Source organism: Paralichthys olivaceus, chromosome 22 (assembly GCF_024713975.1).
Source record: "Paralichthys olivaceus isolate ysfri-2021 chromosome 22, ASM2471397v2, whole genome shotgun sequence".
Classification (NCBI taxonomy): Eukaryota; Metazoa; Chordata; class Actinopteri; order Pleuronectiformes; family Paralichthyidae; genus Paralichthys; species Paralichthys olivaceus.
In genome coordinates this window covers 12,112,636-12,129,477 of record NC_091114.1, presented here as the reverse complement: position 1 = coordinate 12,129,477, position 16,842 = coordinate 12,112,636, and the positions used below count along the sequence as shown (strand labels likewise).

The window sequence follows — 16,842 nt, the reverse complement described above, 5'->3', positions numbered from 1 at the left end:
GTGCAGCCATTCATTCTCAGTGGAGCGACCTGGTGAATGTATAAGAATCATAATAATGTCCATGACTTTGCAGAGCTTCCCAGTGAACTCTCTCACACCATATGGTTGCCTTTGTACACTTTAGGCCTCAGAGGGATGGAAAGAAATGCAGCGTTAGAAGGCAGATAGAGGTAAATATACATACAGACAACTGTCTGAGGAAAGATACAGAGGATGTGAGGGGGTTTGGCATCAGCTCAAGTGAATTCAGCAGAGATGAGAAGGTAATTTGGTGCAGAATTTAAAAGGGTGGTTATCTTCACTGTTCTCCAGTGGGTAATGATGTGATTTTAAAAGAAAATAGGCACTTAATGTAGAACAAATTATTCAGAGTCAAAGGCACATGCACTGCATTATCCCACATCAGAACCCAGAGTCTGCACTGTGAGCCTGTTGCCAGTAGGAACCAGGGTGCTGGGAATGGGAATGACTCTCAATAGGCCAATTAAGTAGATACGTATTCATTTCTACTAATGCAATGAACATAGTTGTATAGGCGAGAAGAGAAAATACATATTTGCACAGTACAAACAAAAGCCTTAAGAAGAAATTCTGCGACCATGAATGCACAAATGTGCAAAGTCTCTGATTAGAATATAAGGACATGAAACAAAGGGCAAGCAGCTGGCGCATGAGGCATAATGAAAATAAAATGTTAATATGAATTTTTCATGGAGGAACCTGTGTGACACTTGCCGACGTGTGCATTTTCCGACTGCTATACATTATTCAACAAGAGCATGTGACTCGAGGTGGGGAGCTTATTCTTACATTTCCCTCCAGAAAAAGGCAGAATGTGATGAAATCTAAAAGTGAAGTAATGATATGATTATATATAAATGAGTCAAAGATGGAGTCATTTTTAAACTTGAGATCCAGAATGGGGGCTAATGTTGCTCCGAGAGCTTTCCTCTTAAATCTCAGATACGTTCACGGAATACAACAGTGCACAGAAGCAATATATAAATATATACAGAGCAGATTTATGTGGTGTAAAATAGCCTATAAGTATATTAATGACTATAATATACAGCTGCAGAGAGCAGATGCAGCATTAAAATAGGAATAAAACATATAGAGAGCAATTTAACATAAAAAAAAATCAATCTTAACGATGCATAACAAATCTGAGAGGGATGATGGTGATTATCATTAAACAACAACATGATGTTTATCACTTTTTATAACATTATACAAGGTATTCATCACTGACATATTATCCTATTGGTTTTACTTAATGTAGTATTTCATTACTACCAAACTGTAATTATCTGACGGATGTGGCTGTATCGTTGTAGCGTCATTGCTATAAAAAGTACAAAGCGTAGAAAGATATTCAAGGATATTTTTTTTTCTTTAGGTGAAAATCTATAATTACAGAAAAAAACGCCTTTATTATGAAAGTTTCAAAAATCTTATTCAAATACACCTAAATAAATGTAAATTCAAGTTCGTTTTATCACTGTTTATTGAAAATGTGTATTGTTACGATAATATCTGAACCTTGTTTATTAAGAATGAGTTGATACGATTTCTGCAAAAGGTATATATTGCTTTGATTGTCTACAGGCTTGTCATTAAACATATTAACAATAAAAATGATATACAAAAATACAGAACATTCAATAGAAATCTAAAATGTTATACAACCTCTACGACTAGTAAGCATAGAAATGCTAGCTAGCTAAATGTGTCTAAAATGGAACTAATCCATCATTAAATGTTCCAGTTGAGTAAAAAACTGCATGTTAAAGCATTTTTCATGTTTATTAACATATGCATACTGTACATAAAAATTACTTTGCTAAAAAAACACACTGCTAATAGCTAAACGATCCCATAACGGCTACAAAAATAACAAAATATTACAAATAAATATTAAACAGGAAGTTGGCGACCACGTCATGTCTGAAAATACTGTTAATGGCCAGCGGGCTCTCATTTAGAACTTCTCTTTTGAATTGTTTTACTGCACTCCCCTTAGTTTTAATTGTTTGCGTTAATTTTGGACTGCAATACTAAAAGTAAAAATACAACAGATTAATATTTAACATGTGCAAATCTATTAGATAGCTTTTGCACCATAAGTGCTAGTAAGAAAATAAAGGTACATAATTACCCTTGTGAGTCATATAACAACAATTCTTTTCAGCTTTTTTTAAATTTTTTTTTTTTAGAGTAGCTGGAAAAGTACAAGAACGGAGCAAGCGCTTGAGTATTTGTGGAAACCTCTGAGGTCTGACAGCAGGACGTATTTATCTCAGACTTTAGAAGAGTGGTACATAAATCATGTTTTGTAGTGCTTGGGTCAGCGCCATGTCCAGCTGAGGTCTGCATGACCTGCAACGTCTCCTGCACCTGTTTTTACTCACATCCCCTCGTGCATCAGCACCGCTTTATATATCTCTGCTTCAAAATCGTCTTCAGGCTGTGATCCCCCACCCCACCCCCCCTCACTCACCTCGTCTCCATCTGCATTTGACAGTCTCTACACTTTTCTCTTTCTGCTCTGGGGCCTGTAATGTCTCTTAAACTGATCAGAAAAGAATCGTTCTGTCTCCTGCTCACTTCTCTTCCTGCCTCTCATTGCTCTTGGCGCTGCGACCGGTCATACTCAGCACCGAGTTCAGTTCATTCAGCAGATTTGACGGCATCATACCCTCCCCGCCCAGGACTGGTCTTTTATTGGTCTTATAGTCGCTCTTGGGTGGAAAAGGCAAAGCAAAGCCAGGGTGCGAGTGTCTGGACGGGGACGGAGAATGATGCCTTGGAGGTTGGCCTGCGTTCACAGAGGGTCTGGTGGGCAGGACATCTGGGGGCTTGAGGAGGTTATTAGGCTTTGGATAGTTGGCTGTGGGGCTCTTGATAAGACCAGCCTCCTCGGTGTTGCCCTGGTTGCCTGCAGCAAGAGAATGCCTCTTGATGACCTGCTGAATTGAAGCAGAGGGAATTCAAAGTCAAATATGGAGCACAGGGGTCAATTTTAACACGTTTCATGAAGGTAACACGTGAATCTTTGAGTTTCAAGCAAAACATTTGAAACAGAAACACAGCCCGAACAAACTTGAACCTGATAATCAATCATCAGGATGGCAAACATGGAAACCTCCAGTTTATTTTTTGTGTTTCTACTCACATTTCAGCTCAACTATTGCAAACACGACAACATAATGTTATTCTCACCTGTTTGCTGGAATTAGGGATGTGTGGTGAAATCTTGCGGCCTTCAGCCACAGCTCCCCCTCTGGAGGATTTGTGATCTGCAGCGTCTTTTGAGTTAACGGTCTTTTTTGAACAGAGGTCAGAACTGTACTGAAGACACACAGCCGACAACAGAAATGAGCAGTGGGTCCCAATTTAAAGGTTTTTTCTTGATTACAACAAACGAAAGTAGCTTTGTAAACAAGGAAAAGTGGCAGAGTAATGACTTTCTATTCTATGTGTCCGTAACCCCCCCCCCCCGACCAACCTACAACTTCTCTTTTTAACAAATCCTTATTTCATCACTGCCAAAACCCGTCCGTGCACCTTTGCCCGTTTCCTCCCCAACCCTCCAACTATCACCACCAGCAGCACCCAAACCCCCTTGCTTCAAAATGAGACCCTCCGTCACCGGTTGCTATGGAAACTGTGGGAGCAGGATGCTCTCTAACAGGTAAGAGAGAGGAAATCAAGAACACTGAAGTGCTCTCTGCCGACTTTCTCATCCGCACTTTCTCTCTGCCCTTCCCACAAGCCCCCGTGTCCTTCCACAATCCCCTGTGTTGGAAGCCGACAATCCTGATATTTAGCGGATTTGGGAGGAGAATCCTAATGTTATTAGCCGGCTCCAGTCTGCTATAGATTTAGTTGATCCAAAGAGCAGAGGAAAGTCACTGAGCCCTGTGAAACAAACACCTCGAAACACTTGAAAACAACAGACAGAAATTGGCTTCCCCTTAAAATCAATCTCTCCCGACAATGTTGCCCTTTTTCTCCGCTAACCCAAACAAAGGCACTAAAAGGCTTTTACAGTAAGCACCTGTGATAAACAACTCTGCTGCAGATGGTTTCCCATAAAGGAAGCCGAGCGGTTGGCTAATACTGATGAAATGTGCTGAGCGTACATTTCAGATCTTTGTTTGATCTGTTACTTTGAGATTGCACGAGCGTGACGTTCGACTTAATGTCGTTTACGCACAAACGAGCAGAGAGCAGAGGCATGCATTCAGTCTAATGAGGAAACAAGACGGTTTTTACCTAAATGCAGCAGCAATGAGTGCGAGATTGAAAAATAATACAAAAATATGAGACATCCGCCGCTGTTCCCCACCGTGTTTGCTTTGTCTTGCATTATTTATGTCACATGTGCTGTGTCAGCCTCTGACAGTGACAACACTCGGCTGTATCTGGGGGCTAAGTACCACAATGTGATTGTTCCAGTCGTCTTGACCTTATTCTCACAGCTTTTCCACATAAAGTGATTTATGTTATTGCTGAGTGACCTCGAAAAACTTTACACTTCTCCTGTTTATGTATTTCATCTGCCTAACGGCACAGTGGAAATGGACGATTGGGGGGAAAAATGATTTATCGTATCTTCCATTCTTCCCCGAGATATGGATTGTAAAAGATGATTTATTCCGACTGTAATCAAGCGTATTATCCGCATGAATAAGGGAAAAGGATGCTTCTGTTATGGGTTTATCAAATTCACTGATATTTTCGGTTTGCAACACAACAGGGTAAGAGAAAGAGGATGCCCACGTTGCCCTGCACTCCCAAAGTCACTGCACGCTTGAGCTTCGACTCATTAAATTACTTCATCAAGCTTTCGCAGAAGTGAGTTCCTCGCTCTCACTCTAACACCTTCATCTTACCTTCATCCTGATTATGTCCGTCACCCAGCCGACCTGCGCCTCCCGCTTCTCGCAGCACAAATGCCTGAGGAGGGAACAGAGCTCACTCACATCAGTTGCTGATTTCCACCTTATTATTTTCACACTCATTTTCAACAGGTGACTGGATTTGGTGAGTCACTGCGCCGGACGCCGTTTTCCTCTGAGGGGGACAGTTCACTGATCGCTCGAAGCAGGCTTGATGATGGGAGGGCCGGCTGCCATTAGCCGTGATTGCGTGACTCTGCAGGGGTGAAATACGCCTTTGCCGCAGAGATTAGTGCCAAAAGTAACAATCTAGAATGATGGCTTAAATAATACCTGTCACAGATTCAGGATTGTACAGTATTCTCTTTGCTTTTTCTGGCGTCTGCTAATGTGGTTCTTCTCTTCTGTAATGTGCTAATGTATGCACATTATAAAAAAAACCTGCATTTGGTCTATAAAATGGACTAAAACTGGCTATGGAGAGTGTTTTTCTTTTCTGGCATTAACACAGTTTAACTTTAATTCTACTTATTTGAATATTCCTGCTTTTCTTCAATAAAAATTTCAACATGACTGTAATCAAAGATGAACGACATGCAGTGGAAAGTGAAGCCAAAATATCTCGACTGCTGCCTGGTGGCTGGCTGAAGTATTGTTAAAAACCCAACCTCCTCCATGTTCGGTGTTTAATCATTTTTTTATTATATATGTTTAATTGTGTATGTTTGTTTTTCATTAGTTATTTGATGCTATAAAATGGGGTGAAACATTTGAGACTGACTTGTGATTGGTCGAATGGGTGTATCACTAATCAAATATTAAATGTATGAATGTAGCTTGCTAGCTTTCATTAGCTTTCATTTGCCAACCTTTAAGGTGGTTGGTATAGTATGGTATAGTTTTACACAGCTACCAACGATTAACTTCCCGCCTGGCGACCAGCAGCAGCCCAGCCTGTGACCACAAGACCCATTATTAAACTGCACTTTCGTTCCCATTAATAACCCACTTAGATCATAAAGTGCTTTCACTTCAACTTTTTTCAACTTTGCCACTTCTGTTTTTAGAGATATTTGAAGTGGAAAGTGCAAGAGTCACACTCATCGGTGGTTGAACTGGTGAACTCCTGCGTGGCACTCACCATTGTTGTTTGTCAGAGTAGACCGTGAAGCCCCAGCTGTTGAAACGAGAAGGACGTGGGTCAGATTTCAAAAATGTTGAAGCCATAGAAACAAGTACATGTGGAATTTTGAAGTAATTAAAAGAACAACATGTATTAAAAACACTTAGAAGTGATGTTAAAGAAAGAAGGTCAAAACTTTTTCATTAAAATGCAAAGTTAAAACAATTTATAAGAAATGCTGGGTTCTATATAACGGAATTAATTAAGTTATTCGTTGCAGTTTTCAGCCCACATGTGCTCTGGGGTTAACTTTACAGTACAATGAGAATGTGTTGTTAACCTACAAGGCTTAAATTACAGTTTCTTAGGAGAGTTGCAAAAGATACCGAATCTCTTAAATGTAGCTTAGCAAGCGAAATAATTACATTGATCCCCGTCCCACACAAGTACAAGATATTTCTCCTCTAATAGGTGTATATACTGTATGTGCCTGTTTTCAGGAATTAACCTGCACAGAGGCGGATAATACACTTTTCCCTGAAATCCTTTGCAGCCGTGGTTGAACAGGAGCTGAGAAGTGGGGGAAGAACAAAGCGAGACAGGGGGCAGAGACGGAGAGCCCGCAGCCTGGAGCACCACTCCTGTGAGTTAAGGCAGCCGATCCGACCCCGCAGTCGGCCGCTCACAGATAGACCTCTGCCTAATGAGATACTGGAGCGCTGCCCCTCCTAACCCTCTCGCCATGACTCTCTGCTCTCCTCAGCACTCTGTCTTTATTTCTTTATTCGCCGTATGGCTTCTCCCACAGCCCACTCAACAGCATATCTATGATACCAGGCTGTATCGTTTCTTTCCTTCCCCCCCCCCCTCCTTTTCCCTCTCGCGCCTCATCTCCCACTTCTTCTCTCTTATCCACTTTTTCTCCCCTGAAGGACCGTGCTGTGCCGACAGACGCTCGCCAGCCTCATTTTTCACGCTTCCCCAGACTTGAAATTTCCGACATGGGGAAAATTATGAGGAATTGTAATTGGGTAATGTGAAATATAGGGGTTAGGCTCCTCGAGACGTTTCCTCTTTGTTTGACCAACAAGAGCTCCTGCGGGTTTGGCATGTGTCATAAATTATAATAATGGAGGATCATTAAAATAATTTTAAAAAAGTGGCAGCAATACTTTTCCACCCGCAGAAGCACAGCTAGATAATTTGTATTTGTTAAAATGTGATCAGTTTTATAACAGTGAAAAATAAGAACGGGTCAGGGTTGGCCCGGGTATCCCCTGGTGTGGCAATATGTTTTTGGGGACTAATGACATGATCTGTTGCACATGAAACAAATAGATTCAAAATGACAACAGCAATAACATAAAAAATAATAAATAATCATGAGCTCATCTTAATAAAACCGAATGTGCAGCAGCTGCTCGGGTCCTAATGAGTCACTTTATGCATTATTATGAAGCTGCACCAAAGTTATCCACTGAAAAGATTATGACAAGATTTGTCTGTCTCAATGCAATATTAATAAAATATGTACAGAGGAAATAGAAATTTCAGGCCATTGTTGACTGATCTATTAGAAGCAGACGCCCTGAACCACAAGAAGTCAGGATTTCTATGTGTCACTTCAGCTGTTAGTTTGCTGGTCACACGTGCACAAGTCGGCTGGAGGTTCTCAGCAGGTTCTCAGCAGACAGAGGCAGCAGAGTAATGTATTCATTCTGCTGCTGCTGCGGAGATCACGTGAATTTCAAACCCTTTCAACAGCCTAAATACTGACCACTAGAGAACCAGAGTCCTCATTCCCACAGGATCCTGACAGGGACACAAGAGTTTACCCTCAGGTGACAAAGAATAAAGAGTAATACAGTTTGGTGGAATCAGTTCTGTTGTTTCAGACTTCCCATGTGTCCACACGCCTCGAACACAAAGGGAAAGTTTATCACGCTGAATAAATAATTAATAGCATTTATAGCTTCATTTAAATTTCACAGATTCCTTAAAGTGTTGCTGCTTTTACACTCTGACACTGCAGCTCAAAATAACCTGAACATGTGGTGATAATTAAAAACAACACGTTCAGACGTCTTTCATTAGGAAAATGATCCACACGCTGTTTAATACTTCCCATGATTATAAAAAGTGGCGCCTGACAACTCTTGCTCAATGTCAGCTGGGATTGGCTCCATCATGTATCTACTCACAGCATATAACGTTTTTTAGTTAAGTTAATATTCACGTTATGTGATCATATTGATTGCATTTCACTTTTGGATGTTGCTTTTAACTAAATGTTCGTGCTAATACGAGCGTTTCTTCTCATTAGGAATACAGCACTTCATTTACGGTTGTGACAATGTTGTAATTAACAGCTCAGCCTCTTCCACATGAATGCACTCATAGCAGATAAGAAAAACTCAGAGCAGAAAAGCACAGGTTATCCAGGACATTGGCTCAGTGAAGCCAGACAATGAAGAGTCCTGGATATTTCAAACTAGCTTCGAACAGACCCAAAATCTGTTGATATAATTTGGTTTTATAAAACATTTCCACCTCATGAAAACATGTGAAAGTACTTTTTAGATCTTAGGAACAACAGTTTTTGTATAAAAACCCCAACTCAAGTTCCACTTACTAGCCTCGTCCATGGCCCGACTGAGTTGCCAAGGTAATAATGGAACAAAGAAAAAGAAAAGATGATAAATGGACCTAGAGTTATGACCTTTTTGTCAATTTACTGTTTCCGTGAACGTATTTTACTCCATGTGTGTAAAAAAAATAAAAAAGTTAAACCTCTTTTTAATTTAGTCACTGACCTTCATGTTGAGCTGAAAGCACTTTTCTCTTGCTCATATTGCCTTTTCCTCTCGCAGTGAAAAGAGTGAATATTTGAAATTTCCAACGACATTATTTTTTATTATATTAATTCCACGTCTGACACAGCTCAGTATCCGCAGCACATTCAAACTGAGTCAAATGTAGCGGAAATCATTTATATCAACAGTATTAGTGGAAACTGAAAATGTGACCATGCAAAACATTTCGCCAAAATAGTCCATTTTGGTAGTTTTATGAAATCTACCGCTGATTTGAATATAAAATCCATTTACATACATTCAGATTTAAGAGGGAAAGAAACACACGAGAGATTTATTATTCATATGAGTGCAGTTTACCTGGTCGGGGGTTTCAGCTTTTTCCTCAGGCCCAGGTAACATTTCACAGATTTGAGTGGGATTACTTTCTCTGCTTTAGTGCTCTGCAAAAAAAAAAAAAAAAGAAAAAAGATTTGAATATTTTGGATGAATAAATCAAGGGAAAGAAAGAGAAATAAAAAAAATAAAAACCTGGTGAGAAACACATCACACTCGACCAAACTAAAGAAACAAAGATAAAGCAAAATGCCAACAAATGATCTGTGCCATTTCAAAAAGTGTCACAACACGACAATCATTTTGAATCATCACCAGAAAAAAAAAAAACTCTCCTTCCAAGCAAACAAAGAAGAAAGTAGAGAAGAAGAAATCAAACTAAATCAAAGGTAAAGCCTCGCCTCTGACACCTACACATCACAGCCCCCCACCCCATCCCTGCTCCCTCCAACATAATTTGCACTAAGTATAGAGCTAGCAATAATTGTACAGGCCAAAGAATATCAATTAAATTTCAGTTACACTTCTAATTTCCTTTGCATTCATGCAGTAATGAGGCACATTCTTGTGCAACCTGATATTTAAAAAACGATTTCAGTGAACCCCCCTGCCCACTCAAAATACCCCCCCCCCCCCCACTGCACCTCCATCAATTATTAACACTTCTTCTCACTTCTTTGTTTCGACTGCAGAAATGTGTTGTGAAGAAAAGGGCTCCGGGGAACACACTGTGTTCTTCCCTTTCAAAAGAGAGTGGGAAGTCCACCGCCACGAGTGTGTTTTATATTCCTCCTTCATTCCAAGATTTGGACGGACACGTCGCCAGGGACATGAAGCAGAGAGTTTGGGCGGAGTTCAATCTCCGCGGTTCCAGTCATGTGGGCTCCATTTTAACACAGTCTGGTTTTCTTAAGCAGCTCCATAACCTTTGAAATTCCCCCGTGATGCGAGGCGTGCTCTGTTCGCCAGGTACTTTTGTGTTTGCATGCAAGAGCCAACACGGTGGCGGGTGTTTGTAGATGTGACAGTGGATTCAACCCCCGAAAATAAAAGTATACTTGCTTTGATATCTCTGTAGAGCATCAGCTTCTCTGCACACAGCATGACGTATTTGTCCTGGAATTTGTGCCCCGACAGCAGTTTGGATGAGCCGTCATTGAACTTCAGATAGTCACCTTTTTTGAAGTGCTTTAGGTCTTCTAGGAAACACGATGGCAAGTGATTAGTCCCAACACAATATATTAGAAGTCATTAATGAAGAAAAAGACCAACAAACAGCTGATATTAGCTGTTCAATGTGTCGTTTTCTGTGTTATTTCAGTTTTATATAATCTGAAAATGCAACTGGTTCTGTGAACTTGTGACGGATAATTTCAACAATTTTCTCACACTGTATCCCGAGAGGCCCCGGCCTGATGTACCCCACAGCCGGACTGATGAACTTCAATCAATACCGCTTCATCAATACCAATCATACTTCACAGTTTAAATTAATTCATTTTAAAACTATATAACTGCTAATTTATTAAGTAACTACCATCCACTTAAATCTGGTTATTTCATTTGACTAAATTTCTTTTCTTGCTTTTCACTCCATAATCAGTTACATTTAGCAAACTATTAACACACTGTTTTTATTTCTAATGATTATCAATTACTTTTAGCTTACGAAAACTATTTCAACAAATCCCCCCTAACTCAACATTACTTCTAGCAAACTATTATGACATATATCCAATTCTCACTTCATTATAAACTATTTCAACTGTTTAATCATTAATTTCAGCACCGAGTTTTAACTTCTCACAATTTTACTCTCATAGTATTAAAGTGATATAATACATATATTTGTTTTCATCATTCTTATTTATTTAATTTGTAAAATTACCTCACAATCTTTCCATTCAATATGTAAACAGTACAGGTACGGGATAAACCACTAATTGAGTGATCAGCAGATTGATATATAATAAAAAACAGTTGCTTCAATGAACGATCACAAGCAAAACAACACACACACTTGGCTTTGAACCATCAGAATATACTTTACCTTTCCCATCAGCCCCCCTTGTAGCCCCTGCAAACTTCTTTATCACAAGAAAAGCAGAACTAGGGCAGTCCAAGGAACTCCACTCCAACACCTGTTCAAGAATCTTCTCACTGTGGTGCAGAGGCCGCTCTGTTAAAAATAAAATGCACTGGCTCAGAGGGAGGGGAACGATCGGTGGCTAAATCTGGGAGGAAATGGTCAAACAGACACGGTCAGAAAAGTCAACGACCCACAGCCGAGCCGCTCTGCCCTCTGGTCATACATGAATTATAAATGCATGAAACAAACCTCTTATCAGAAATCCCGTGACTAAATCTACTTAACCAAATAACAAAATGATGTTGTTGTTCTCCCCGTTTTCATCACAAAGTAGTTTAATTTATCTCCCGCACATCAGGAGCTGATTATAAAAACACACTCATGTGCAAAATAGACCTATTATCTCGTCCTAATTGGTGAGCAGGGTACATGCTATCAGCTAAGAAAAAAGAAAACGTAGATAATTTGTGTACCACCACCTCTGCTCTGATGCCTCCATCACCACCCTCCCCTGTTTTTCATAACCGACGGAGGTAAAAAGAGCCACAATGGCATAACTTATTCATAACAGTGGGCTTATCTTCCCTCTGGAATCTCTGCAGACCAAGGCCATGGAATTAGTTCCTCATTTCCCAACAAATATTGGCTCCCCTTTTCTGCCTATTGTCCTCGATAACAGTGTTTATCTGCAGCTGTCCCCCAAAATGGCTAATTAACGCACTTCCCTCCCTTCTTTATAGTTTTATGAGCAAAACCTGTCACGCTACCACCTTCAAAATAGCTCGACTGTTTACTCTTCCACAGACATATTGTCTTGGCATGGAAAATATGCTGAAACGACAGCAAATATATTCAGTATTCAACACGCCTTCACTTTTGGAGGAGGACGGCGTGCCCTCTGCAACTTTGCTGGGAGAAAAACAAACATAAGAGTGTGGCGTAAACTTCCAGTGAACTGATGAAACGTGCACAGGGACCGCCAGCTAAGCAACTTCCTGAAAAAGCTCAACTTTGACTTCCCCCTTTGCTCGCCGCTTCCTGCGCAGTGATCAAATGCGGGTGTGCGAGGCTTGTGGTGCAGTCAGTGCATATTAATGCAAGATGAGGTGGGTCAGCTCCCCAGGTCGATCATGCAAGGAGGATTAAGGTAATTCATGACATATGACGGGGAAGATGATTAATTCATGTGCATATCATCAAATCAACGATGCTTTGCTAATTTCTCAGTGTGCTTCCATGTTCACGGGGACTGGTTCATTAAGAGAGAGCCTAGTCTTCTAATCTTGGAGGAGGAGAGGAAGTGGGATCTTTGTATGTGTCTTACTTTTTTGTATAATATAGGTTAGTTTGTTGGTCCATTTGTAAAGGAGATGACTGGTGGTTTGCTAAATCAAGTACGAGATGTTTCTTCTCCTCTTTTCTTGAGAGATTTTAGTTTTTTTAACCTTATTGGATGTCTGACATTATGCATGCAGGAAATTATGTATCTGTGTTAGGCCAATATTGGCTGATAAAATCCACCAAACAAACAGGTCTAATGGGATTATCCATTTAAATGGGGATGGTGGTGGAGGCTGCACATATTAGATATACTTCGGAGGAAAGTTTGGGAGAAATCCCTATTCATTTAATATATAAATGAGTTTTTACTCTGTAATCCTTTAAACTGCTCCACAGAAAACACATTTATTCAATTAAGTTCATGCAACAGGTGTCTAATAAAGTGCTGGGGTCTTTCAGAACTGTATCATGGTACATTTTCCCATGATGCATCATAATGCATTTGAGTTAAGAGCCACAGATTACAGTAGTCAGTAATGAGATGGTAGGTATACCCTCAACACAATGATACTTTGACAAAACTAAGGACTGTGATGGAAAAGGAAAGAATTTTGTGAAACATAGTCACATTTATCAGGTTTTCAAGCTTCAATTACAGAGTCAGAGAATCTTTGAAGAATGTGCTAATATTCCCAGAGGATGCTCTTCTACTTCATCAAAAATAAAAATGCGTATTGAATGTTTTCAAATGGATTATGAGAAGTGGCAATTATGCTGATTTTGCTGATATGAGTTTTAAAAAATGACTTTTTAAGGCATGTGTATAATGTCATCCTGGCAGAATGTTTACTCAAAACATTTAGCTGATCCGAGGATACTCTCGTTTCAAATTCAGTGAGTGTCACATGATCATATTCTTGACAGTAGCAACAAAACCCAACAGAAAACTTTTTTTGCTGATGAACCTTTGAAGTGAAATAACTTTGAAGCATCACAAGGTTTGAAGTGAAGTAAGCAGGATAAAGAGTCATGTTCCCTTCTCTGATTTTAGAGGCATGAAAACTCACAGTCTAGAATTTAGCAATTAAAACACAAAGATTAGAGAAAAGTCAGGGGGAAAAAAATCAACATAATGTGTGAGGTAGAAAGTAGTTCTTTGTTAATCCTCTCCGAGAATAATCTTGCGTATGCTCGGAGGTCTTCAGGGGTCGACCCGATGCTTAACAGTAACTTGTCCAAGCAATTAGATGTGAAATCGGTGCTGATTGGGTCTGTGTATCCCAGCTGGGTTCAGGTTCTGAATATTTGTGACGAGTGGTTAGTTGACTGAAAGTATCCTGTTTTGTATTTTGTGAAAAGAATAAGTATCATGAGGCGAGTGCGGGGGGGGGGGGGGGGGGGGGGAGGGAGCATTTTAATTGGAAAATCGTTCGTACCTAGCTCTCCATTCTCAATGACCTCATAGGTGGTCCAGAAGTCACCAGTGCCGCAAGGGACGTTCCTCATGATCAACGCAGTTTCCACGAGCTCTCCGGACCTCATGCTGGGAGAGACCTACAGAGAACACAACAAATGCATATCTCGGCAAACAACAAAACAAATGACAATCAAAAACAATCAAACATCTGGAATATAAAAGCTGAGATCAGAAGCAATCTGATCGATAACTCCGCCTTCAACCCTCCCTTTGAGGAGCCGATCAATTTTCATCACATATTCAACGGATATTTGACTCGCAGCCATGTACACGGTGCACTGATTAAATGCTTACTTCTTCGTCACTACTTGTACCTGAACAGGCTTGAACTAAGCAAATGTTCTGCCTTATTTCACAGAGGGGAAGCAGAGTAATAAAGTCAAACCGCGCTGCCGAGCAATCCTCTTTAACTCCATCCCTATTCAACCGCCGCCGCCGACCTGTGAAAGGAATCTGCAACCTGCAGCGACCCGCGAGCCTCGTAAAATGTGATTACTCACACAATTAAATCAGACATTTCTTTGATTAGTTTGCTTTTGATTTATTTCGGCGGTGATAATCCCCCTCGGGTTAAACCACAAATGTCTCAGCCCTATTCTATCAGCCTCTCCACCTATCCATTCCACCCGCCCTCATCCCTCACTCTTGGCTCACCTGCCTTCATCCGGCACTCCATCTCCACCGCCCTCGCTCCTATTTCACCTCACCACCGAAGGGGCCTTTGGGAAAGCGAGCGTACACGAAGGCGCACACGTGACCGCACTGAAAGTACGGATGCACACTTTACTGCACGCACATGCAGACACACACATACCTTGATTAAACAGCAGTTCTCTGGGGCTCTCTTTTCCAGGTACACCTCGAAGATCAAGTCCCCAGCTGGAGAGAACTGAGAAAGTGAGAAAAAGAAAAAAGAAAAAGAGATCAGTTGAATTACAAAAACAATGCAGCTGGATTAATTGGCTTTTCTTCTAAATTCCTGGCTCCGGTGTGGCACGAATCCAAATGGAGAAAAAGTGAGAGAAATGTTAGGAGTGTTAGTGGAAACCAAAGGTCTTTGTCGGCGCTGGAGGCAAAGTGAACCCAGCAGTGATAATGGAATGCAAAACCCGACTAAATAAAGAGAACACGTGTGAGACAGAAACACTTGAGAGGTGGAAACACGTGTTTCACCTGCTCTGAGACTAAATTGTTTTTCACAGGTGTGATATCAGTTTAAAAATGATTTGAAGACTTGTCCATTATAGAACGTGGAAGAAAACTTAGAGGAAAGTGTCGGGAAGAACCTGAGAGAGCGACGTGTGTTCAAAGTGTGCGTGTTAGTTAAAGACACAAGCGAGACGACGCGGCAGAGCAAGATACTATTACTGAGAGATGTTTGTCATTGTAAATCGCCAACTCTTCTGATTTTACATGCTTTACTGTTTTTACATTCAGTTCTGAAAGCTTTATCTATTTAATTGTTGAAGCTTTAAAAACCCCTCAACTTCCTGCAGTTTCTGAACCTCAGTGGCAGTAAACGAAAAGATAGTTAAACTATCGTACAATGTTTTCGAGCCGGGAAGCAATTAGCTTAGCCTAACATTAAGACGTGAAGAAGAGGGAAAAACCACACTTGATACAAAGACAAGTGGAAACCATCTTCTCGCCAACTCAGCAAGAAAATGAACCAAAGAAAATACACAACTGAAGAAAAAAAACATTTCCTTATCCTTGGAAATTAATTTCTCAATTTTAGACCAAAGATGAAGTGGTAGGAGTTAAAAAAACGAGATTATCCTCCTATTGTTTGTATTTAAACATTTCATTCATTCACTCACAGAAAAGAGGCACAGATAAATATAATTGTCTAACTAAATGTAACCTCTGTAAGATTAAAACTTACATTTCAGACTTTTCAGCCTTTCTACCAGACATTTAGGTTAAATTCTGAGTTAAAGGATTATTTTATATTCAATAGATCCCTTTCACCTAAATCTTACACACTGTCCCCTTAAAGTACCAATCAACAAATATTTTTCTTCCAATTAAAACCTACAATTGTTTGACATTGTAAGCAAGTGAGTGATAGTGTGACCGAATGTAACACCAAGTTCAAATTCTGAGGTGAGTGTTAAGCCATCTCCTGAAAATGAAGTGAAACGGTTCCTCTGGCTATCTGGACATTACAGTTACTTTTCTCTTGTCATTTTAAAGTACAGGTAAACAGAAGTTCATCATTGGCTTCATCAGGGAGAATGATTGCATGATTAGAGGGAAGAAGCCACTTCTGACTCCCTTGGCTCTAAAAATGACAGAAATTACAGTCATTCAAACCACTGAAAGCTGTACTTGTACAAACGTAACGGACAGACATCGGGCCCTGTTGGTTTGCTCAGCACACTTTTGGTTTTTCCGTTTCATTGTGATGTGATGGGAGGAAGACAAGGCACACTTTACAAGCATGGTGTTGTGATGTGGAGTGAAAGAGACGGACAGGACATAAAGATACTTTCTGGAGAAGCAGGTAAATGCAACCAAAACATGTGTCAAATGTTTTTTTAACAGCTGCCAAAGACAAACCCTCCCTGCACTCACCCTGGCTGTAAATGCAAGTATTGATTTTAAAGTGCCACTCCTAACTTACAAGGCATGACATTGCCTTACACCTCATTATATCACTGATTTATTTACTCCCCCCAAGTCAAGCGACTTGCAGGGTCCGTGTCACTCTCTGCCTCGCAAAGGAAACAGATGAGGTCCGAACCTTCACCTGCAGGGGCCGACACTTCTGAAACAAGCTTCCTGTAAATGTCAGGCGCAGAGCCAAGAACCAATCT

General features: G+C 40.4%; 1 protein-coding gene across 8 annotated transcripts in view; it reads right to left on the bottom strand.

The window, feature by feature from the left end:
- Positions 1 to 1,787: 1,787 nt before the first annotated feature.
- arap2 (ArfGAP with RhoGAP domain, ankyrin repeat and PH domain 2) overlaps positions 1,788 to 16,842 on the bottom strand; it is a 98,859-nt gene continuing 83,804 nt past the window's right edge. For 3 of the 8 annotated variants that reach the window (XM_069518764.1, XM_069518765.1, XM_069518766.1), the window contains 9 exons: positions 14,838 to 14,912; positions 13,983 to 14,100; positions 11,227 to 11,355; positions 10,239 to 10,375; positions 9,201 to 9,283; positions 6,046 to 6,081; positions 4,899 to 4,962; positions 3,223 to 3,351; positions 1,788 to 2,969 (listed from right to left, as the gene is read on the bottom strand). In XM_069518764.1, coding sequence (XP_069374865.1) covers positions 2,604 to 2,969; positions 3,223 to 3,351; positions 4,899 to 4,962; positions 6,046 to 6,081; positions 9,201 to 9,283; positions 10,239 to 10,375; positions 11,227 to 11,355; positions 13,983 to 14,100; positions 14,838 to 14,912 — 1,137 coding nt within the window. In that variant the 3' untranslated portion in view covers positions 1,788 to 2,603. Of the gene's footprint in view, positions 2,970 to 3,222; positions 3,352 to 4,898; positions 5,180 to 5,597; positions 6,082 to 9,200; positions 9,284 to 10,238; positions 10,376 to 11,226; positions 11,356 to 13,982; positions 14,101 to 14,837; positions 14,913 to 16,842 lie in introns of those variants that run through there. The other 5 variants (XM_069518769.1, XM_069518770.1, XM_069518768.1 and 2 more) reach the window with 4 other exon arrangements.